The sequence below is a fragment of the Rhamphochromis longiceps genome, linkage group LG5, assembly GCF_057381845.1.
Source record: "Rhamphochromis longiceps isolate RC_006_pf linkage group LG5, R_longiceps_female_GT1.1, whole genome shotgun sequence".
In the NCBI taxonomy this organism is placed as follows: domain Eukaryota; kingdom Metazoa; phylum Chordata; class Actinopteri; order Cichliformes; family Cichlidae; genus Rhamphochromis; species Rhamphochromis longiceps.
The window spans coordinates 1,660,837-1,685,868 of NC_140561.1; the positions used below are offsets into that span (position 1 = coordinate 1,660,837).

A 25,032-nucleotide genomic window follows, 5' to 3' on the forward strand; every position below is an offset into this window, starting at 1 on the left:
TGTATCGCACTTCGGTTTTTTGCAAACGGGAGCTTTCTGTATAATATTGGTGACGCTGAGCACGTTTCCAAGGCTACCGTCTGTCGGGCAGTCAGGAATGTTACAGTTGCACTGAAACGTCTCCTGTACTCGTTTGTGGTGTTCCCCGGTCATAGACCCACAAGATTTATCAAAGAGGGATGCCACAAAATTGCAGGTATCAGGATGAACGAAACTTAATTCATGATGTGGTGATACTTGAACTACTACTTAAATTTTACATTTATTTTCACGGTTCCCAGGCGTGATTGGCTGTATAGATGGCACTCACATTCCAATCATTGCTCCTTCAGTAAATGAAGGAGACTATGTGAACAGGAAGTCTTTCCACAGCATTAATGTACAGGTACATAGTTCCCTGTAGCATTTCAAACTAACAAATTATTTCATTATAGTAATGGATGCTAATTTGTGTTCTCTGCACTGTGAAGATCATATGTGATGCTGCCAACATTATCACAAATGTGGAAGCCAACTGCTCAGCCTCTGTGAGTGGTGGTGGTGGAGGACCTCCACCTGTTTTTCGGGCCTCCGCTTTTTTTCTGTTGGCTATAACAGGTCACATTTGAGCATACAGAGTAAGCAAATATGTACTTGTAATGTGCTCAGATAATTTCAATAAGTGCTTACAGAGGGGAAATTAATGTAGCCTCTAACTGCAATTGATTTACATCGGACAAACAGATCAAGCACTATGGCTCATAATACAATTACACCTTACCTGTTTGGACTATATTTTTATATTTCATCTTTACTTGCTGCCAGGAACATTTGGGGCCTGTTGGGTTGCACCTGCGCTCACATCACGTCACAAAATAAAATGTATAAAATAAAAAATAAAATATAATAAAATAACGTGTTGAATGGGTGGAAATCCCTAGATCAATGTTTAAATTAACACTCACGCATTGACTCTGTCGGCTATATTTTGCCATGCATGCTCCCTTTCTTTTGCAGCTGAGCCTGTGTTACTTTTTTTCCTCAAAATTTGCATGTTATCGGCATATGCTGCCATCAGAATTTCGGCCTCAAGCGCTGTGAAATACATTGACCGCGCCTTCTTTCCCTCCGTCTCCATGGTGACTCGCTTACTCTGTGCTCCACTAATCAGGGCTTTATGTATCCTCGTGCGCGCGCTTCACTTGGGGTTAAAGCAACTCCGCGTTGACTGAACTAATTGTTATCAGCCTTTCTGAAACCGAATATTCCGAGTTGGACAGTTCGGGGTTACTCAACCCTGAGTATCGTTTTTCACTCTGAGTTTTCTAAACCGGCTTCCTGAAATAGGGCCCTGGGGCCCGTTCTTCGTACGTCGCTTACTACATCCAAGATCAAATGACACATCCAAGATCAAATCATCGCGCTAACCGTGAGCTCGCTAATCCGGTTCCCCGAACAGACCTGCTGTTGACGATTAGTACAGCTGGACGCAGTAATGTGACATCACTGGGTGTCGTAAAAGGGGCCACGCATCGATAGTAGAAACATTGATCGGCAACCCTCTGATTGGTCGGCGAAAATGTCGACGGAGCGCGCTCGGCTCGGTATTTTTCGGCAGCAGAGCAAGAACTCTTGAGTGAGGGATTTCAGGAGTTTCAGAGTTTAATCAGAACGCAAGGGAACACTGCAAAGGCTGCAAAAGCAAGGAGCGAGGGCTGGCAGAAAGTTGCTGACAAATTAAACTCGTAAGTAATTTAATAATAACAATAATAATGGAGTGGATTGATATAGCGCTTTTCAAGGCACCCAAAGCGCTTTACAATGCCACTATTCAGTCACTCTCACATTCACACACTGGTGGAGGCAGCTACAGTTGTAGCCACAGCTGCCCTGGGGCAGACTGACAGAAGCCAGGCTGCCATATCGCGCCATCGGCCCCTCTGGCCAACACCAGTAGGCGGTAGGGTAGATTTATTATATTACACTATATTATCCAATATTATATTACATTATATTATAATATGTTATATTTTATCCTCTTTCACATTAGAGCCACGACAGGACCCACTAGAACATGGGAACAGGTAAAAGTGAAATATAAGAATATCCTACAGAATGGTAATATTTATCACTTATATTGCTTTTAGTCTCTTGGAAAGAGACCCTGGAATAATCTGTTTGTTTATAACAGCAACCAAGAAAAGGGCAGAGGAAAAAAAGACAGGTGGTGGTCCTGCACCCCCTCGTCAACAAGTTGGTTAAGTGAATAATACCCTCACGGGAAAATCGATATCTCTCTATGAGCACACTGTCGCGCTGAGCTAAAGGATCCTGTCTATCCCGCAATATACGCTGGATTCTGAGGACTCTCCTTATCAATCTTGCACCTTCCACAATGGGTGGCTCGCGTATACGGACAGGACATGGCTGCGACAGACTTCCCAAATCCACCTTCGCTTTTATAGCCGTGGTCTCTCATCTTGATTACACGAAGTAATTTACAATTGCTACTCTGAAATATGAATTGAATCTGTAATAATCACATACATGTAATAGAATGTTAATAGTACATTTCCCTTTTTTAGGAAATGACCTGTGTGAAATCAATAAATGGATCAGGTGCTGCATTGTCTTTAGTTACATTGATGTTATTTATTTATGGTGAAACAGTGGTGGAATATCGCTGTTGCTTTCGTATGATGACGCGGACATACCTGCGTGGCCGCGATCTAATCCTGTTTACATAAAGTAAACCTGCTCCCGAGCAGGTTTACGCTTACGGCTCTGTTGCTATGACAGCAAGTCCCGGATGAGCTTCGGGGAACCGACTGATCCAGGATCACGCGAAATCGTCAACAATCTAATCCGGCTAACCTACTTAGCGAGGTACGAAGAACGGGCCCCTGGTGTCCAAAGAAGACAACAACATAAGAATCCCATTTCCACACCTATCAGCATTTAGGAACCATAGCCAATCTTCAAATTGGTAATCAGGGCTTCCAGGATGATGTGGCCGATGGCTCTCTATCCAGACAATCCTGAACAGACTGCACAGAGCCATTCTCCAGTGTCAGAGGGCTGCTGGAGGCCTGCCGTGACTGCCCTTCACTGTCAGGGGCATTTGCACTGGAACGTTTTGAACGCCATCCTCCTCATTCCCCAGTATAAACAAAACATACGGAGGGAAGAAGTAACCACGAGGGAGGTGAAACGTTGGTCTGCCCAATCAGAAGCTACGCTGCAGGACGCACTCAACAATGTCGACTGGGACATGTTCAGAGCATGCCCCAGTCGACATCAACGAGTTTACGGAAGTAGCAGTATGCTTCGTCAATATGCTAGCGGAGGAGATTATCCCCACTGCGAGAGTCACCACATTCCCGAACCAGAAACCGTGGGTGGACAGATCGATCCGCACTGCAATGAACGCCAGGACCGCCTCCTACAACGTGGGTCTCACCACTGGCGATTTGAGCGGCTCATATGGCATGCAGCGTGCGATGAGAGATACCAAACGCAGGTACTGGGAGCACGTGGAGTCTCTTTTTTTCTTTTCAGACTTCAACCATCCAGACCAATGAAAAGAGACCAAATAGGAGACAATAGCTGAATAAGCTGTTTGGTGCTTTTAAGTTTTTGCTATCATCAATATTCATTTTGCAAAAAGGGCCATAAGGATAATCCATAATACTGGTTATAGAATTCACTGATCCGGTTCATTTTCTCACTGTACAAATTATATATAAAGCAATAAACAGCCCACTTCCTGACAATATTCTCAAAATGTTTTCTAAAAGAGTAGAGGGATACAGTTAGGGGGGGAAATAAATGTAAAACATCCCTGTGTTCAAACAACACTTAAAGGCTTTTGCATCTCTGTGTGTGGAATAAAGCTGTGGAACAGACTGAGTGAAGAACTGAAGCATGACTCAGTTTAAACAGAGGTTCAAAACTATGGTTTTTGCAAAGTGCAGGGAGGAGGAAAGGCTCTGATCTGGTGTTCTCCCCCATTAGTTTCACAACAGGGATGTGTATGTGTGGGTGCACAAGTATGTTTACATAAGTAATATATCTGTAAATGTAAAAGTAGCCTTTTGACGTGTTACTACAGTTATAAAAGCAAATACATGTAACAAATTGTACGGAAGAATTTACAATGGACAGGGAGAAAAGGTGTAGCCTATTAGTTACTAAAGGAGGGAGAAGGGGTGGGATTAAATAAGCTTACACTTCTTCCAGCTGCTTTTTAAACATATTATTTATAATTTCTAATTATTATTGTTTTGTTTTGCTTTTGTTTTTCTTTGTTTGTTTGTCTCCTTTTTCTCTGTTGTTGATGTTGTTATACTATTTTAACATGTTCAAAATAAAGAGACAACACAAATACAAATGCTGTTTCCTTAAAAATGTGGCATCATACACACAGCCTTTTAGAGTTATTAGATTTATTGCCAAGAAGCATTGTTACATCAAAGAACTAACTTAACGAACACAATTTTCCTTATTTGATTCCCAAGAGAAACAGGACTTAGTACTTGCTGATGGTTTTATAGGCCATTCAAGCCTTGTGCAGGTCTACAATTGTGTCCCTGACTTCCTTTATCAGCTATTTGGTCTTACCCTTTGTGGTCGATAGGTCGGAATGAAGGAACTGGTTCTGCAGACAGAAGTGCTTTATACAAATAATGAGTTGAGGTTAGCAGTCTCTGATTGATTAATTCATTGACTGATTAGGATCTGTGTGGTACATGGGCACACAACCAATCTGTGGGAAGCAGTATTCTGGCTGCATTGGACAGGTTCACCACGAATTTCACTTAATGAAATCCAAATCAATTTATAGCGTTTGTTATGTGGTTTTCTGGGTTTTATTAGAGACTGTTCATTTCTTTGGAACTGAGAAACATTACAAATTTATCAGGGGATGGATTAGTTATGTTCCCCCACAGTATGTCAGCATGGAGAGTGAAAAGTGAATTTTTCAAAGGGACAAACAGCTGTTGTCACCAGGTGGGCCACTCCACTGCTGTTTCTTCAGTATATGACCTCAGCATACTTTGTGGACATGTGGTATATTTTCACAGCATGACTAAACAGTTACTTCAAAGACAGAGTGAAAATAGCATGTATATGACTAAACACTGATCACATACTTTCATACTAAATTGCAGATATAAATTCTATCCTGCTTTATCTTCTCATAGTAACATAAACAACACCACCTGTGTGATTACATTTAAAACACATTTAATCGACTCCATCAGATCTGTCCATGCCAGAGTCTCACACATCGTCACACACCACTCAGCCTTCATGATTCATGTCCATGCCATATCTCTGTGTACCAATCGTGACCTGTTGGACAGTCCTGCTGCTTTACACACCTGCTGTAGTAACCACCGCGGTCCCCATCGGTGTGCCACTGGCATGTGTGTGTGGAGTGACTTTTCCCGGTCGGTGCTCCTTATTGCGGATACAGCTGTGAGTGCACAACTGGCATGAGGCACAGGCTGAGTTGCAGCAGGGTAAGAAGCGACAGGCGCTAACTCGCCACATGAAGCAGCCAGGTGACCAGAAGCACCAGCAGAGCACTATGCCACCTGTCACCATGCCCATGATGATGTAGAGAACCAACAGGGACAAAGAGGCAGGGGAGTCTAGAGTTAAAACAAAGTATAGTTATTTGTATCGGAAATGACAGTCATAATTAAATAAACAGCAGCAGTGAAAAAGTACATTCATTTATGTGTGTGGTGGGGAAGCTCCACCTCACAAAAAAACAATAGTCAACAATTCAGTGATACCCAACAGGGTCCATGGACTTGGAAATGTCCTGCCCATTGATCATCCATTCATAAAAAAAAGTGTCACGAATCTCAGGATCCGGTGTGGTGTGTTTCTTTTTGCCTTCGCCTCTCCCACCAGGGCAGAGCTGGACCTTGCTCCCCCACCTCTGCACCCACCTTCAACGCACACCTGTTGCTCATTCATGCTAATCCTACTCTGGCTTCTCATTGTGAGTGATTACCTGGCAGACTACTTAAGATGGCAGGCGACTGCTTCCTCGCTGGATCGTTGTACTGAATAGTGTCAGTGTAGCCCAGCCACTTGAGCATCTTTTCCTTGAGATTTCTCAGAGTTTCTCCCTGACGTATTTTCCCCAGTGTACAGGCTTCCCAGATCCCCTGCCTGTGTCCCCTGTCGCTTTGAACTCTGTGGATGTGTGTGAGTGACGGTGAGCGTTTTAGATCAGACTGCTTGAGTGAGTCACGGACGGAGTAAAGAAGAACTAATGTTGGTGCCTGCCTCAGACCTTTCCCTCAGCCTTGGACTCCCTCGAGCCCTGTGTTTTCTTATCCCATTGTATATATTTATATATCTTCACCTGGTGCAATATCACAAATAAACCCTTCATCTTCTCCCTAAGCTTCTGAGTCCTGCGATTGAGTTCTCTACCAAACAAACGGTGACAAAAAGTCATAAACCACAGATTGCCTGACCATCCATCAGCACTTCAGAGCCTCTCTTTATGTTCCTGCTGCAGAGAGTTCCTTAAAAGTATATCTGAATATGAACAAAGGGCCAAAATATATTTTAAAAAAACCCTCCACTATTTCAACTGAATGGTCACTTTGACTATGATTATGTTGCTCTGTAGATATTTGCTATAACTTACTTCTCCACAATAAATTAAGCACATGAATGAAATTCTGACCACTGAAAGCAAGCAGTCTGCTCCTCTAGATAGAGCTCTGTAGCGCTGGGCAAAGCGAGGCTTTGTAAAAGCTGCAGCATTTAAAGCAATTGTGCCAGAATTGTAACGAGGCTTTCAAACAGTCTGACACCTCCACAGTCACCCCTACTGGCCACATCACATCTGATAATGATCTTCTGGGAAACAATGACTGAAGAAATTTTACTGGACTACTCTTGAGTGCAACTGAATTTTGTTATTTAGCAGCCAACTGACTGCAGGGTGTAAGCACTGTCTTTGCAAGTTTACGTACCTGCTACCGACTCAGGATTGGGAGGACCAATCGGCGCACCACAGTTCATACGTGTCAGGAAGGGCACAGTGGGTGGACTCAGAAAGGGATGAGGAGGGGTTGCTATTGCTGGTGAAGGTTCAGGAGGTAAAATTTGACCTTCTGAAGAAGGACAGATTTGGGTCAGCTATTAAATATTACAAATGGTGTTTCACTGGTAAGCTTTACAATACATTTCTTAAACTGTTTACAGTATTCCAAAATCCTCAAATTTCCTAATTAAGTAAGTATCAGCCTAACTGACCTTTGCAGCCTGTGGTGAGGTTTTCCTCCAGGTCACTTCCATCCCCACAGTTATCAATGCCTTTTTCATCACACACCAAACTCAGAGGGATGCACTTTCCATTCCTGCAAGTGAAGTAAGGCTCATTGCTGCAATCTGATTGATTAAAACCTGAAGGAAGAAGAAGACAACAAAGAAAGTGAAAAAGAGGGATTACTTTGGTAGTGGGTAGACTACTGCCACTGAATACTGACACACACATTCAGTGCATGCAATGGATTTCTACCTTGTACAGAAAATAGGTATGGTAGGTACGGTCAGAGGTGGGAAGTACGAAGTACAAATACTTCCTTACTCTACCTAAGAACATGTATCTGTACTTTACTTGAGAAGTTTATTTCCTGACTGCTTTTTACTTTTACTCCCTGACAGGCTTGTTACTTTTGGTTTGATGGATTTGAGTTGAATGCGTCAAACATCAAACCGATTAGAATTTTGCCAAATTTGTTTGGTTTATGCCACAGCACTAGAACGACTGCAACTGTCTGTAAGCTGTGGTACTTCAGCATCTAGCTAGCCCTACAGAAGAGGAGCCAACATAAAGAGAGTAATACTTTTTAAGTGTGAGGTAATTTCTAACACAGCGTTTCTATCAACTCAACAAACACAAACTGTGTGTGTGCAGTTTGTCTCTCAGGCTACGTTCACACTAGCCTAGATAGATTTGAAAACGGCGTTTTCGTCTGAAAACGCTCCGCGTCCACACTAGCGTTTTCAGTCATTTTCACAGAGTTGTGCGTCCACAGGTGCAAAAGCGAGTAGGAATGAAAGAATTTGAAGTAAAGCTATCTGGAGCATGTACAAACTGATAATAATCTTTTTTAGGGCTGTCAAAATTGAGAGCAATCAAAACAACTGCTGTAATGCACTCCACTATCTTTTTTTAAGTGGTCACATGACTGCATCACATGACTAAAATGTGTCATCGTTTTAGAAAGTCTGCGCTTTCTAGTGTCCACACTGCGCCGGGGCAGCGTTTTCGAGAGCGTTTTCAAAACGCTGCGTTTTTCCCTTGAGGAAAACGCTGTCTCAGTGTGGGAGGCCAAAATGGAGAGAAAATGATGTGTGGACATAGCCTCAGTGTGTTGCAGCTAAAGGTCCAGCTGCCATATTTGACAGGGAGAGAAATGAAAGAGAGCTAACTTCACTCAAAGATCAGAATCAGAATGTCTTTATTGTCATTGTCACAGGTACAACCACATTATAAGTGGTCCCCGATCAGTGCATAAAAAATAAAAATGTGAAAGTATAAATAAAACAATAAAATTCAATAAAATCAATAAATAAAACACTTAAAGTGCTAATAAAAGTAGTATGAGCACACATTCACATACATTCCCACATACATGCTTCAGTCAGCGCATAGATCAATTCAAGAGTGGCGTGATGGACATTTTTTAGTAGCAGCAGCTTTTTTAAGACGGTGGGTATTGTGTAGATCTTCCAGTGTGGGGAGAGGGCAGCTAGTGATCCTTTGGGTGGTGTTAATGATCCTTTGGAGTGCTTTTCTCTGAGCCACGGTGCAGCTAGTGTACCAGATGCATATGCAATAGGTCTGTGTCTGTTGGTGGCTCTGTAGAAGGACACCAGCAGTCTCTGTGAGCCAGTGCTGAGGCTCAGGGCTGAGGATGTGTGATGGCCAACTCTCACTCTCTGTCTACAGCCTGAGAGGAAGCTGTTGAGCCACATGCAGGTGCTGTATGGAAGCCCCAGGTCCTGTAGCTTAACCACCAGTTTGTGTGGAAGAATGGTGTTAAAAGCTTAGCAGTAATCCATGAAAAGCATCCACACATAGCTCCAGGTGTGTTACGGCAGCATGGAGTAAACCTTTACTCAAAAAGCATCTCTAGACCCAGCAGTCTTAGCTAATTATAGGCCAATCTCCAACCTTCCTTTCATATCAAACATCCTTGAAAGAGTAGTTGTCAAACAGCTAACAGATCATCTGCAGAGGTTTATTTGAAGAGTTTCAGTCAGGTTTCAGAGCTCATCACAGCACAGAAACAGCTTTAGTGAAGGTTACAAATGATCTTCTTATGGCCTCTGACAGTGGACTCATCTCTGTGCTTGTCCTGCTAGACCTCAGTGCAGCGTTCGATACTGTCGACCATAATATCCTATTAGAGCGATTAGAACATGCTGTAGGTATTACAGGTACTGCACTGCAGTGGTTTGTATCATATCTATCTAATAGACTCCAGTTTGTGCATGTAAATGGAGAGTCCTCTTCACACACTGAGGTTAATTATGGAGTTCCACAGGGTTCAGTGCTAGGACCAATTCTGTTTACATTATACATGCTTCCCTTAGGCAGCATCATTAGAAGACATAGCATACATTTACACTGCTATGCAGATGACACCCAGCTCTATCTGTCCATGAAGCCAGATAACACAGTTAAACTGCAGGAATGTCTTAAAGACATAAAGACCTGGATGGCCGCTAACTTTCTGCTTCTTAATTCAGATTAAACTGAGGTTATTGTACTCGGCCCTGAAAAGCCTAGAAATATGGTATCTAAGCAGATTCTTACTCTGGATGGCATTACCTTGGCCTCCAGTAACACTGTGAGGAACCTTGGAGTCATTTTTGACCAGGACATGTCCTTCAACGCACATATTAAACAAATATGTAAGACTGCGTTCTTCCATTTGTGCAACATCTCTAAAGTTAGAAATATCCTGTCTCAGAGTGACGCTGAAAAACTAGTTCATGCATTTATTACTTCCAGGCTGGACGACTGTAATTCATTATTATCAGGAAGTCCTAAAAACTCCCTGAAAAGCCTTCAGCTGATCCAAAATGCTGCAGCAAGAGTCCTGACAGGGACTAGAAAGAGAGAGCAGATTTCTCCTGTTTTGGCTTCCTGTTAAATCCAGAATTCAAAATCCTGCTCCTCACATACAAGGTCTTAAATAATCAGGCCCCATCTTATCTTAATGACCTTGTAGTACCATATCACCCTATTAGAGCACTTCGCTCTCGCTCTGCAGGCCTACTTGTTGTTCCTAGAGTATTTAAAAGTAGAATGGGAGGCAGAGCCTTCAGTTTTCAGGCCCCTCTTCTGTGGAACCAGCTTCCAGTTTGGATTCAGGAGACAGACACTATCTCTACTTTCAAGATTAGGCTTCAAACTTTCCTTTTTGCTAAAGCATATAGTTAGGGCTGGACCAGGTGACCCTGAATCCTCCCTTAGTTATGCTGCAATAGACGTAGGCTGCTGGGGATTCCCATGATGCACTGAGTTTTTCCTTTCCAGTCACCTTTCTCACTCACTATGTATTAACAGACCTCTCTGCATTGAATCATATCTGTTATTAACCTCTGTCTCTCTTCCACAGCATGTCTTTATCCTGTCTTCCTTCTCTCACCCCAACCAATCACAGCAGATGGCCCCGCCCCTCTCTGAGCCTGGTTCTGCCGGAGGTTTCTTCCTGTCAAAGGGAGTTTTTCCTTCCCACTGTTGCCAAAGTGCTGCTCATAGGGGGTCATATGATTGTTGGGTTATTCTCTCTATGTATTATTGTAGGGTCTACCTTACAGTATAAAGTGCCTTGTGGCGACTGTTGTTGTGATTTGGCGCTGTGTAAATAAAATTGAATTGAATTCCTGATGTTCAAAGATATCCCAGTTAGTCCTGTCAAAACAGTCCTGCAGCTGCTGAGAGGCACCCTCTGGCCATATGGTAATGTCTTTCTCCATGGCCAAAGACTAAGACAGAAGGACAGGAGAGGAAGAAGAGAGCTTGGATTTAAAGGGAAGGATGCTCAGTATTGCTTGATAGACTGGGAATTTAAAGCTTCCATGTAGGTCCTCGTGTTTTTAATCAGATATTAAGTCTATGTGACATTATGTTTTATCACATTGAGAAACATGCTGCAAAACAAACTGAGTCAAACTAAGTGTGTTATTCAAAGGCTGCATTAAAATCCTCTGCAGGATAAACAGGTTAGTTAGTTGTAGTGTGATGGGTTTAAAGTAAAGAACAGTGTGTGACTGATACACTATGGCTGTAGTTTCATGGTCAGAGTAAGGTTACATCAAGTGTAGCAGCGATTCATGTGAATTTTGCTGATGATGCTAAGATTCACTGACTGAATTCCACCAGTCAGTAAATTGATTTCCACATTGATTTAAGTCGTGTACATCCACAAAGAGTGGATCAATGACCAGGTTTCCCATGGTCACTGATCATGACTCAAGGATCATTGATCAGTGGTTGTTGTCAAAGGAGCTTTCAAAGAAAAGCGTCTGGACTTCTTTAAGTTGCTTGAAGACGTTTCACCTCTCATCCGAGAAGCTTCTTCAGTTCTAAGGTCAAATGGTGGAGAGTCCCAGATATAAACCTAGTGGGAGTTTCCCCCCACAGAGGGACAAAAGGACCCCCTGATGATCCTCTAATCGCCTGAGCCAAGGTGTGAAACTGGGTGTGGGTCCCAATCAGCCAGAGTTTCGGGTGAGTTCATTGTGAAACCTGGCCCCACCTTATCATGCGAATTCCTGAGGTCAGATGGCCCAGGATGTGAGTGGGCGTTAAGGCGTCTGGGAAGGGATCTCAAAACTGGATTATAGATGGCAGAGAGTTGGTGTCGTAAACCCCCGCCTCTGTTCAAAGATGGTCGCTCACAGTGGACATAGATGCTTCTTTCACTCCTCTTTCAAACCATCTGTCCTCTCTGTCCAAAATGTGAACATTGGCATCCTCGAAAGAGTGACCTTTGACCTTTAGATGCAGATGGAAAGTGCAAACTTCACAAGTGCATGGCACAACATAGAGAAGCCACCTCCACAGGACAAGACTCAGCTGTCCATCTGCATCTAAAGGGCCATCTGATCTCAGGAATTTGCATGATACACATCGGACTACAAACACGCACATTACCAACTCCGGAAGACGATCAAAGCAGCCAAACGTGAGTACAGGGACAGGGTGGAGCAACAGTTTGACAACCCTCGGAGTATGTGGCAGGGACTAAACACGATCACAGACTTTAGAGGGAAAACCAGCACACCGCAGACCACGGCCTCTCTGTGTGAGGATCTAAACGTATTCTACGCTAGATTCGACACAGCGAACACCATGAGACCGGACAGTGTGCGCATCGCGGATGACGTCAGTGCGCACACTGTGTCTGAGGAGGATGTGCGGAAGTGCTTCAGGAAGGTGAACGCACGCAAAGCTACTGGTCCGGACGGGATTCCCGGCCGCGTCCTCAGGTCATGCGCGGCTCAGCTGGCTGGAGTGTTCACACACATCTTCAACCTTTCCCTCTCTCTGTCTGTAGTCCCAGCATGCTTCAAAATGGCCACCATCGTCCCTGTACCCAAATCCTCCACCATGTCCTCATTGAACGACTGCCGACCTGTAGCCCTGACCCCCATCGTAAGCAAATGCTTCGAGAAGCTGGTCAGGGACTTCATCTGCTCTGCACTACCCGACTCACTGGACCCTCTACAGTTTGCATACCGCCACAACAGGTCCACTGATGATGCCATAGCCCTGACACTACACACTGCCCTGTCACACCTGGAGAAGAGAGACACGTATGTGAGGATGCTGTTTGTAGATTACAGCTCAGCATTCAATACCATCGTTCCCTCGAAGCTGGACAGGAAACTGCAGGATCTAGGACTGAGCAGCTCCCTCTGCAGCTGGATCCTTAGCTTCCTGTCTGACAGACGCCAAGTGGTCAGACTGGGCAGCATCACCTCATCCCCCGTCACACTGAACACTGGTGCTCCACAGGGGTGTGTACTGAGCCCTCTCCTGTACTCACTCTACACCTACGACTGCACAGCCACTAACAGCTCCAACATCATTGTGAAGTTTGTGGACGACACTACAGTGGTGGGTCTTATCACCAACGGTGATGAGACGGCTTACAGGGAGGAGGTCAGCGCCCTGACCCACTGGTGTCAAGACAACCATCTCACCCTCAACGTTGCAAAGACAAAGGAGTTGATAGTGGACTTCCGGAGGTGCAGAGAAGTACACACCCCCATCACCATCAACGGCGCTGCTGTGGAGAGAGTGAGCAGCTTCCGGTTCCTTGGAGTACATCTGGCTGAGGATCTTACGTGGTCAGTACACACAAACAAAACAGTGAAGAAGGCGCAGCAGCGCCTCTTCTTTCTCAGGAGACTGAAAAGATTCGGCATGAGCCCCTGCATCCTCAGGACCTTCTATCACTGTGCCATTGAGAGCATCCTCACTGGATGCATCACCACCTGGTATGGCAACAGCACCGCCTACAACTGCAAAGCTCTCCAGCGAGTAGTGCGGTGCTCTGAACGGATAATTGGAGGTGAGCTTCCCTCCCTCCAAGACATCTACAGGAAGCGGTGCCTGAGGAAAGCGGGGAGGATCATCAAGGACTCCAGTCACCCCAGCCATAAACTGTTCAGACTGCTTCCATCAGGAAGGAGGTTCTGCAGCATCCGGTCCCGTACCAGCAGACTGAGAGACAGCTTCTTCCACCAGGCCATCAGACTGCTGAACACGTCATAGACACCTCAGCTTCACTACTGGAACTTCAACATTATGCACTCCACACTGTACAGTAATGCCACTGTTTTGCACATATTCAACTCTGTATATTTTATATATTTTATTTATTGTTTACTCTATTTAATTTGTAAAATATGTGTACACACACACACACACACACACACACACACACACACACACACACACACACACACACACACACACGTAGAAAAATATTTAGTATACACATCCAGAAATGCATATACTATTATATATTGTACATACTGTATATTTATTAGTTTCAGATGTAGCCATTCTTGTATCTTGCTTGTTTACGTTATTGTATTGAAGCTCGCACACAAGAATTTCACTCACATGTGCTGTACCAATGTACCTGCACATGTGATGTGACAATAAAAGTGATTTGATTTGATTTGATTTGATAAGGTGGGGCCAGGTTTCACAATGAACTCACCTGAAACTCTGGCTGATTGGGACCCACACCCAGTTTCACACCTTGGCTCAGGCGATTAGAGGATCATCAGGGGTCCTTTTGTCCCTCTGTGGGGGGAAACTCCAACTAGGTTTATATCTGGGACTCTCCACCATTTGACCTTAGAACTGAAGAAGCTTCTCGGATGAGAGGTGAAACGTCTTCAAGCAACTTAAAGAAGTCCAGACGCTTTTCTTTGCAAGCTCCTTTGACTATGATGACCTGGATGACTGAGAACCTTCACAGACATCAGTGGTTGTTGATATATAGTCATGAGAATTTGCATATTAATGATCAGTGTTCCTTCAGTGGTACTGGTTTCAGTCATTATGCAAATGTCCTGTTTATAAGGTTGAAACCTGCAGTCAGGTGAGACTGAAGAAGTCACCTGATGATGAGCAAACATTTCTCCCACTGAAAATGCTACGTCCAGATGAACAGAATAAACTTTTTGGGATTTACTCACCTGGATAATAAAGACATCAATAAATTTAAACCCTCTTTTGAGGATGTTTCTATTTTTGTGAAACTGAAACCCCCCCAAAACAAAACAGAAAATGTGTACAGTCAGAGGTTAAAGTGGATTCAGCGGGTGTGGAACCCTATAATTGGTCTTAGTGGCTCAGTGTGGGGAAAATAATCATAACTCTCAATAATTTCTACTAAGAGCTGCAGTAGATTTTCTTAGTGTACAGGCTGTGATCAGCTGACCTGCTGCTCTTTGTGGATGTACACAACTTAAATCAACCAGATGTGAGCAGATGTTTCCTGAGTTGTCCTGGCTGATTTCCATCCTCCACACTGACAGCACACTGTTTATGCTGTCTGTTTTTCTAGGTGGTATAAAGTTGATGTGATGGTGGAATTCAGTCAATGAATCTCAGCATCATCATCTAAATTCACATGTTTCTCTGCTCCACCTGGTGTAACCTTACTCTGACCATGAAACCACAGCCACAGTGTATCACTCACACACTGCTCTTTACGTTTAGGAAGTCACTTGGATGATGACAAAACGTTTCTCCCACTGAAAACATGCAGATGAACTTATTAAGCCACGTGCACAAAAGTATACAGATGATTTGTTTTTAAATATAAATCTACGTGTCTGCTGCATGACACAAAACTAATGTTAGACACAAAACTTTTTCAAACTTCAAACCATACCGAAGACGTTCTTTTACCACAAACAGCACCAATGTACACTGAGCAAAATAATCTGTTTTCACATCTCTACTCAGTGTTATGTGGAAACTGAAAGACACAATAAACACCTGAACAAACGACAACAAACTCAGCTTGACAAGAAATCAAAGTGTTGTCTCCTGAAGAAAGATGCCCTGTGTTCTGGTTCTGGTCCATTTTATAATGGAAGATGTGGTAAGGACAAGAATGAATATATCTACCAAATTTGAAGAAATTACTTTCTGGCCTTCCTGAGGTATGGCAAACAGAAATCTGCAAATGTAAAGCCTCCACGTATTGCTGACACAGAGTCACAAAGTCTAGCTGCAGATACAGTGAGGCGGGATAATGAATTGATCCCTTGCTGCTACCTCAAAGGGAGATATCAAATAAATATCCCCAAAGAAACAAAACAGCACTTATATAAAAGGCCTGAGTGGAAAACTTGGCAAACCCTAAAAAACGTTGGTCTATTTCCAGTGATCTGCCAACAACTAATATTAAAACAAAAGACTTCTCATTGCTTTTACAACTACTCTGAATACAATCTACATCACTGTTTAAGAATTTAAATATGAACTTTTGCACTATTCAGCAGTGTGCACTGGGGGGAATACTTCTGATGCCCTGTTGAATTTGTAAGTTTTAAACAGAAATGACCAGTCTCTCTCTTTTCTTTCACCAAATATCAGCCCACAGACTGGCTGTGCCCATACATTACAATGGCACATACATAGGAACAAATCAGTAAATCAATTACAGCTACTCCTGATCTCAGCTCTTCATGTCTAGAAATCACACCTGCTGTGTCCCCTCTGTCCCCTTCTGGCCGCCTGCGCCTCAATTTTATTCCACAACCTAGACATCCGCATTACTCACACTCTCATAACACACACATATAGGGGCTTGGGGACGGTCTGTGTATTGAACCTCACCTCTGGTGCTGGTGGCCGCCTCTTGATTTTAAATGCATGTAGACATTGAGGGTTCTCGAGAGGGGCCGTGCTGACACCTGCTGTTCTTTGCCAGCAGCACCATGCCCTCCCGTGTTTTAAATGCACTTGGGAACAGCACGCAGCAACACTACACATGAGTGGGAGGAGGGAGGTATGGGGTCTTCACACCCCCCCGTTCTCTGTTAGCCATTGGGACGCAGAGGCTGGGAGGAGGAGTTGGCCGTCCAATTGGGGTCTGTGATGCAGGGCCTCCCGGCTGCTGCAGAGCCGGGAGCGGTATGCTTGTCTCCACCTCAGGGGAAAGGGTTACATCTCCTGGGTCTAGGTGGTGTCCAGGGCTGGGCGCGCATGTATGTACCGGCTCACTCCTGGTGGCCGCTTGGCGGGTCCTGGTGCCCATGGCTTGGTCGGGCCTCTTCCGGGGATTGGGGGGCCCTCCGGCCTCTGGGCCTACGGCTCGGTTCACTCTGGCACAGCTGGCTGCCGGCAGAGCCCGCGGGCACGCCACTGCAGCTCCCTCTGGCTTCTGCTCTGTGGCTGCTGGGAGTTCTCTCGTCTGGGGCTCTCCTCAAATCTTCTCAGGAGGGTGGCATGGTTGCCCTTAAAGTGGACCTCCTTGGGCTCTCGCACTCTGGAGCCTCTGGATGTCTGGGGCCTGGATCTCCTCCATGCATGCTTCATGCCCTGGGGGACAGGGCTATGGCTCCCTACACCCTCTAGCAGATCATTACATGGAGAAACCTTTTGAAAACAAGCGCACTGATCCACACGGGTGTTCAGACAAGCTACACTTTTCTTGGCTGCTACCTCAAAGCACACTGTGTGCTGTCGGTCCTGCGTGCTGCACAAAAACATTTAATATTTAGTATTTACTGTTATTTACACTTATTATGTTGCTCTCTTTTTTTTGCTTGTTTTCTCTTTTTTTCTTTTTTTTCTCTCAACAGGTGATCTGGGAGATTTTTTTTCTTTTTAAGTTTACTTTCTCACTGTCCCTCTTCCCCTCTGTTTTTCTGTTCCTTCATCTCTCTTTCTTCCTTTCCTATCCCCCAGCCATGTCTGTCCCGTCTGTAACAACTGAAAATAAAATAAAATAAATAATAACAACAAGGGTTGATCAAATGGACTAAAACGGCAAGGCCGTGATGATCCACTTGGAAAAGTAAATCCATTGGGTGCCTTTGTTGGCTTTCAGATATCAATTCTGATGGCTAAGGAACCAAACCGGACAGGCAAAAAAAAAGAAATCACACCTGCTCACAGAACCGATTTTCTCCATTCCAACCTCAGCACTACTATGGGTAAAATCAAAGAGCTGTCAGTGACAACCCTGCAGACCTGCACAAGTTGCAGGAGTGACCTAGCCAGTCTCCAGACCTCAGTCCTGTAGGAAATCTGTGGACAGAGCTCCCGTTTTGAGTTGCCAAGTTGCAGCAACGACACCTAAAGGATTTAGAGAGTTTCTGCAAGGAGTAGTAGGCCAAAAGCCCCCAGCGCTACTTCTCAAATTAAATTAACACTGACTTTAAATGATGCAGCATCTGTCTATCCTGTTAAATCTCCAGTGACATTTTGTATCTGCAAAATAAAATGTTACATTAAAATACAAGACGTGTTATTCCAGTTTCTTATAAGCTTCTTCTGTCATCGCTGTGGGTTTTCGCTTTTAACTTCAGCTGACCTTCAAGTAATGTGGATTGCACAACACTGGACATTATATTCTTCATTTCCAGTTAATACTTGTACAGCTGCTGTTATTGTGTATATATTTATTTATATTTCTTCATACATTCTTATATAGTTCTATACTGTGTATTTTGTTGTACAGTTATTTTATTTTCAACTTTAATTTATATATTTTATCTTATTCTTTCCCAGTTAAATTTACCCTTCATTCTAATTTGTGTTGTACAGTTATTTCATTTTTAACCTTAATTTATATTTTATTCCTTCCTAGTTAAATTTACCCTTTTTAATTTTTCATATTTATTTCCTATCTTATTCATAGCCTTTTCCTTTTTTGTTTTCTTTAGGTCACGAGCAGTTGTCCAAGCATTTCACTACATATCGTACTGTGTATGACTGTGTACGTGACAAATAAAATTTGAATTTGAATTTGAAGTAAAACAAAGCAGAACTTTCCTAAAGTATGTGTTTGATTAAAGGTCTCCTGTTTCTTAGCTAAAGACTGACTTTCAAACACATTTTCATAACCTTTACTGTGTTTTTCTTACCCAGTCTGAAGGAGGTGAAGTCCCCCACAAAGTCAACTCGAGGCTGAGTCCCCCTGGTCACCAGCCTCAGGGTCAGGTAGTTTCCTGTGGACAGCACTGGTCGGGGTGGGCTCTTCCCACAAAGAGGAGGCCCCAAGAGAGGCGAGGTTGTGTCCCGACCATCATAGAACTGAACGTAAGAGCCGGCATGACACGGATCTTCTGAGTTTTCACCAGAGGTAGACTGCGATCTGGGGCTGAGAGGGGCAGAACCGTGGGGGGACAGAGACTCTGGCAAGACAGGCGCAGGACTCAGGGGGGCCACTCTAAGCAAGCTGTAAACCAGGAAGAAGCGGAAATGGAACTGGACCTTGTCTTTGGGAGAGCTGGCCTGCATTGTCAGGTGGCAATCAGTCCCCATGATCACAAAGTAGTACTTCTTGGATTCCTGGTGTGAGTTGATGATCATACCGTCACCTTGGATTGTCTGGCCACAGAAATCTACCACATTCACTGACAGGGAAGAAAAAAAACAAGAGACTAACTTCCCACATATTACACAGTCAAAGCAAGGTTGTTACAGATTTTTTTAAAAGGTTACTTTGATCAATTTCTCTTTATTAAAAATGGGCTAACCTGAACACACTCTGTGTTTTTGAGTTGTGTTGCTTTTGGTTTTTTTTTTTGTTTTTTCACAGTATTTTAAAGTATTTCGAACCATTATGGTTGTTTGAGTTTATGTTGCCTTCCTTTCATTTTAAAGCTATTGTCGTGTAACGTCAGCCAACAAATTTCAGCTTGCTGAATATTTTCGCGTTCCCATTCTCTGTAAACTGTGCAACTCTGACTTCATTGTTTAATGTTCTTACAAACCAAAAGAATTCAGTAGTGTCTTTTTAAAAAAAAATGAAACTAACGTTTGCACATCAGCACAGATATGGATTTGCAAACGAGATGAAGGCTTCCACCTGAATACCATTTTGTTCACAATTACCAACCCAAGATACCAGCTTTTTGGTTTACACTTGACTAAAATTTGAATTCCTTCTTCTTTTCTGTTTTTTTTTTCTTCCTTATTGGGTCTATGCAGAGTATCTCTGGTGCTACCATGTTTTTCAGTCATCTCTGGCTAGCTCTGGGATGTTTTTATCAATCTTCAACTCAAAATGTGCGCACAAAATGTGTGCTAACCAGTCTGGTGTTACATTAACCCTTTCACACACAGTGCTCACTACAGTAGACAGGTATTTATAGGTGGTTTTCTTGTATTTGTGTCAGTGTTGATGGTATACTTGCACATAAATCACTACACACTGATGTGTCACTCCATACCCTGCCACCCACTGGTCAGCCAGTGTACTTGTAAAAAAAACTCTTTGAAAAGTAAATTAAAAAAAAATTAAGCTCAAAAATCTTTTTTCAAATCCTGATTGATGGTGTCATAATTCATGCAGGACAGGTTTAAATGGTGGTTCTAGGTAGAAGTTGTCGTGACTTTTTTCCTTTTGATCCCATACACCCAAAAATTCAATATTTGCTAAATAAGCCCATTTAAACAAAAGTCATGAAAAATAACATAATGTGGTTTTAATTTAACAGAGTTACAGAATTATTAAAATGCCAAGGAGGTCAAAACAACACCCTTGGCAGAAAAATAGCTGGCTGACAAGGAACAGGACCATTTTAGCCTGATAGGTCAGAGTTAGTTAAACCACATCTGAAGAGCAGATCCTCGGAGGACACACATATCATAACACTGTAGACCTGGTCTGCTAAATCTACCGTGGGACCAACGTCTAAGACGCAGCTTATCTAAAAGCAGGCTCCGGCAGCCTCCACACTGTCACCCATGGCCCCTTCCCTCTGGGCCACAGGCCAAATAATGAGGAAATTTATGACCACCCCTGAAGTTTATTAGCTTTGTTTCCATGGCAACTTGAATGTCCTAGGGCACATGAGCCCCTGTTGGTGGGAAACAGCTCATCCCCTCCACATGGCCTAAGTAAATACAAGACCTGGAGAGGATAACATCCAATGCACGGGTGACCAGAAGGTACAGAGGCCTCACTAAAGAATTTTGCAGGTTGAAAATTCAATTCATCTCTCAAAAATGTATTGTAAATTAAGTCTATTTGTTGAGCTGACAGACGAGGGGTTATTCACAATGCTCACAGGTTATATTTAGATTTGATTTGATAACCTTTGTAGTTTAGTAATTGTTTTTTTTCTTGGGCAGCTTTCATGAGTTCCTAGAGGTTAAAAAAGGTCATTTGACCCATTCTTATATAGTCCTTTTCTACTCTCCCAGAGCACTCAGTGTTTTAGACAACATGCACTTTTTCTCTCTACGTAATATTCACACACACTCATACACTGATGGATGCTTTGGAGAGCAACTTAGGGTTAGTAATTTGCTCAAGGATATTTGGCCTGCAGACTGGAGCAACCAACAACCAGTCAACAACCAGTTGTCCAGTGCCTAAGCTGTACAAGCACTCAAGAACACATACAAACAACAGAAATACACTCACTGGCCACTTTGTTAGCGACACTATTTAATTAAATTGAAAGCCTTTATTGTCATTATACATAGTATAAGAAGATTAGAAACAGCTCTAGAAAAGTGCATGGGTACCTTAGCACATTATAAAGACTATACAATAATTTAACTATACACTTAATATAAATATAAATACACAGTACAGTACTGGATGACAGAGACAGACAGGCAGAGAACTGATTACTTTTTGTGCAAGCACCCTTAGGATGTGTAGCCGCTGCTGGGCCATCTTGACTAGCGCCGTGGTGTTAGTTGACCAGGAGAGGTCTGCAGAGATGTGGACGCCAAGGAATTTGAAGGACTCCACTCGCTCTACACTTTCTCCGTTGATGTGCAGGGGGGCAGAGGCAGTTCTGTTCCACCTGAAGTGCAGGATGAGTTCCTTGGTCTTGGTGACGTTAAGTGTCAGGTTGTTTGATGCACACCATTTTCCCAGTTTCAGGACTGAGAGTGTGAGGGGAAGAGAGGTGAGGGCCGAGCTTCACCGGCTGGGGTCTGTTGACCAAGAAGTCCTTTATCCAAGAGCAGGTGGGTGGTGGTTTGGGGACACCCGGATGTAGAAGGCATCCCACTGTGTGTGTTCAAAATCTCCCATTCCACCAAATCTGAATATTTTCTATTAGACTGAATTCTGGTGAGTGTGGAGGCACTCTGAGTTCAGTGAATCTTCAACCAGAACCATCACCTGTGGTGGAACCAGCTCCCAGTGTCAGTTCAGGAAGCAGGCACCAAAGCATCAGCATCAAACTTTTGTTTTTCATGCTGCAAGCTTGGGTCTTCGACAATGTTGTTGATGTTGTTCCTGTAATCTGCTGGAGCCATTCGCCTTGCTTGGGAGTCACTGCACCAAGCGCTCCGATTGCCACCACTGCTACCTTCATCCTCCACATCTTCTAGAGCCCTTGGTATTTCTCCAGCTTCTCGTGTTACTACTTCCTGATGTTGCCGTCATTCAGTATTGCTACATCTATCACTACGGCCGTCTTCTTCAGTTGGTCCACCACCACTATGTCTGGTTGGTTAGCCACCACCATTTTGTCCGGGGTGGTTGTAGCTCAGGTGGTAGAGCAGGTCAGCTACTAACTGGAAGGTTAGTGGTTCCCATGTTGCTCTCTGAGTGTGAATGTTAGATAGGGAGCACTTAACAACTTAGCTTGCGTGATTGGGTGAATGAACGAGTTGTATAGAGTGCTCAGAGTAGAAAAGTCCTGTATAAGAACCAATTCTTCTGTATCTGGAAGTCCCACAGGATCTTAGCTCGGTCATTCTCCATCACGCTACTGGTCATGTCCCACTTTGACCTTTTAAATTTCTCCCACAATTAAAATATTTGGTCTCATATGGTGTGAGCATAAGTAAGACAAACCCTTAGGTATAACAACATCAGCCATCACATCTCCTTACTTTAGAGGTCTGGTCTAGGTTTGCTCTTGAATTTGGCTCCCATCTGTATATTTCATGTACAATAATTAATTTATTAAGACACAGAACACATTTACAAGCAAATACATGTTAGCAGCCTAGCTTAATTGTTTCTAGTGATGAAGGACTCTGGAGTGTACATCATACATGTTTATCTCACTACCGACTAGGGATGGGTATCGTTTAGGTTTTATCCGATACCGGTGCCAAATCGGTACTTTTGAAACGGTGCCGGTGCTTAAAGAATGGAGAACACAAAATTGGTCCAAAAACCTCTCATGTTCAGCTGTTTTTTTGTAAAAAGATAACAATGTTAGCCTTTTCTGCAGCTATAGGGCATATATGGTATCACTCTTGGCTGGAAGCAGTGCTTAAACAATGGAAAAAACACCAACTTTGTCCAAAAACCTCTCATGTTTAACTGTTTTCCACTTTTTCTTTGGTCATTTTAGCCTTTTTGGCCAGGGTGAAGGGAGTATCTGCCATCAAACAAGAAGACAGCCGCATGTAGCTATGATGATGTTTGCTAGTTCACCTTACATGCATTAATGTAATAACGTGGTTAGCCTACTCAACGTAAATTACACACGAACAACATTAAGCTACTCACGCAGAGAAGAACGGCTGCTGCTGCATCATCATCCTCATCATTCCTGCTACACTGGCAGGGCTAGGGGCCAGGACTCTCCTCTTCGGGTTTTTGGGGGATGTTGCTAACTCCGGGTCCGATAACAGGCACCACACCCGCAGTAGATGTGCTCGGTGTGAGGTCTCGCAGCAAGCTATCAAATACGGCGCATTTCTCGGCTTTTAAAAAAACGCTATGCGTCGCCAGGTGTTTCATCAGATTTGAGGTGTTACCTCCTTTGACAGTATCACAGTATCAGCTTAAAGCACTTGTTGCTGCTGAGTTTGCATATTTTGCTGTGAAGTACAGCCAGACTTTGATCACTTCGCCTTGGGCATTTTTAATCTGTAGCTCTGCTCTAAAAGAACGTACGTACCTGGACCCGCCTACTATCCTCGGAAACGTAAAATGATTGGCTAGAAGTGTATCACAGCTCAGGAAAAAAAAGCACCGAAATAAAGCACCGAAATGTGCGCTGCTTTTCGGTCTGGTTACTACCGTTTATGTCAGAACCGGTGCCATGATGGCACCGGATAACGGTACCCATCCCTCCTACCGACTTATATATATTATAAATATATTATCTCCCCCTTCTAGTAATGCAACTTCTGCATGCGGGACGTTTCAGGCTTTGGACAGGCAAACTGTGAAATGGACACGGTGGACTGTGACACTTGTTTGTGATTACAAGCCGAATTTTGTTGGGCACTGTCTTCATAGACCTTTAGTTCAACAGAAGTTATGTAGAAGGCAAAACGTGTGTGATATACAGGGTCAGTGTTCCTGAGCCTAGTCAGTGATTTCTACTTTATGGACAGCAGTACAGCCTGAGCACACACTGAAGCACTAGAACGTCTCAGCCTCTCATGTTTTTGAAGTAATTAGTAGAAATACTAACAAATAAACTTGGCCTGGTTTATTTGAAATGTGTTGCTGGTGTCTTTGGAAAAACCTTGTTAACACACACACAGAGATTTTAAAAATGATTGCATGTCTTTGTTTTGTTACTTTGACTCTCACATATTTAGCGCAATCAGAGCGTTGTGCACAGAGAAATACAGCACACACACGTGCACCAAGCCTCTTTTAGTTGAGTTTGTGGAGTATTTCACACAGTTGTATCCGGGTGTTAAAAACTTACTGGTGTCGATGGACGAGGTGGAGAGACTCATGAAGCAGCGCAGCAGGAGCAGCAGTGTGAACACCCGCTGATTGCAGCTCTCCATTATCCAAACTGGGATACGAACGTGAAAAGCAGAGGAGGGTTCAGTCAGTTCACAGGTTAACAGAGTCACTTTAACCTAAATTTGTCACATTTGTCCAAAATAGAAAGTGCAGCATGCAAGAGTGTGACTGTCTGTTTAGCGGTGTGCTGCTCTCTTCTGTTACTTTGTTATTCGAGTTGAACCTTATCCTCTCGTGTCCAGTCATCTCCTTGACAACGCCCAACCAATCAGCCACACACACACACACACACACACACACACACACACACACACACACACACACACACACACACACACACACACACACACACACACACAGTCTTTGTTCAAAATAAAGGTCCACTCACTTGATGTAAACTTCATTTAGTTAGCTGAACTCTCCTTCTTCCTTGGGTGCTTTTAGCTGCTTCTCTGGTTTAAGGCTAAGTCAGTACAGTTATGTGCTTAACCAAATCTTACATCATTAGATACACGTTAGATACACTGCTGTAGAAACATTTAATCACAAATCATGTGTTTCACAAGAAAACACACTGGAACAGTAATTATATCCA

General features: G+C 43.5%; 1 protein-coding gene and 1 long non-coding RNA gene across 2 annotated transcripts; one reads left to right on the forward strand and one right to left on the reverse strand.

Moving 5' to 3' along the window:
- Positions 1 to 1,617: 1,617 nt before the first annotated feature.
- On the forward strand, positions 1,618 to 2,306 carry LOC146669029 (uncharacterized). Its single transcript, XR_014911666.1, has 3 exons — positions 1,618 to 1,724; positions 2,030 to 2,063; positions 2,171 to 2,306. It is a non-coding gene; the product is annotated as an uncharacterized LOC146669029 (long non-coding RNA).
- On the reverse strand, positions 2,051 to 25,032 carry ldlrad2 (low density lipoprotein receptor class A domain containing 2). Its single transcript, XM_085405448.1, has 6 exons — positions 24,826 to 25,032; positions 24,394 to 24,486; positions 18,664 to 19,155; positions 7,270 to 7,419; positions 6,987 to 7,127; positions 2,051 to 5,636 (listed from the first exon to the last, which is right to left on the reverse strand). Exons 1-6 carry the CDS (start codon positions 24,839 to 24,841, stop codon positions 5,356 to 5,358), a joined length of 1,173 nt encoding a protein of 390 aa, XP_085261574.1. The 5' UTR covers positions 24,842 to 25,032; the 3' UTR covers positions 2,051 to 5,355.

What these genes read in the sequence shown, in the direction of transcription:
- ldlrad2 (XM_085405448.1), bottom strand. An exon ending in CACCTCGTCCATCGACACCA is followed by an intron (nt 19,156 to 24,393) that starts GTAAGTTTTTAA and finishes CTTCCCTGTCAG; the next exon opens with TGAATGTGGTAGATTTCTGT. An exon ending in CTTCACCTCCTTCAGACTGG is followed by an intron (nt 7,420 to 18,663) that starts GTAAGAAAAACA and finishes TTCTTCCTTCAG; the next exon opens with GTTTTAATCAATCAGATTGC.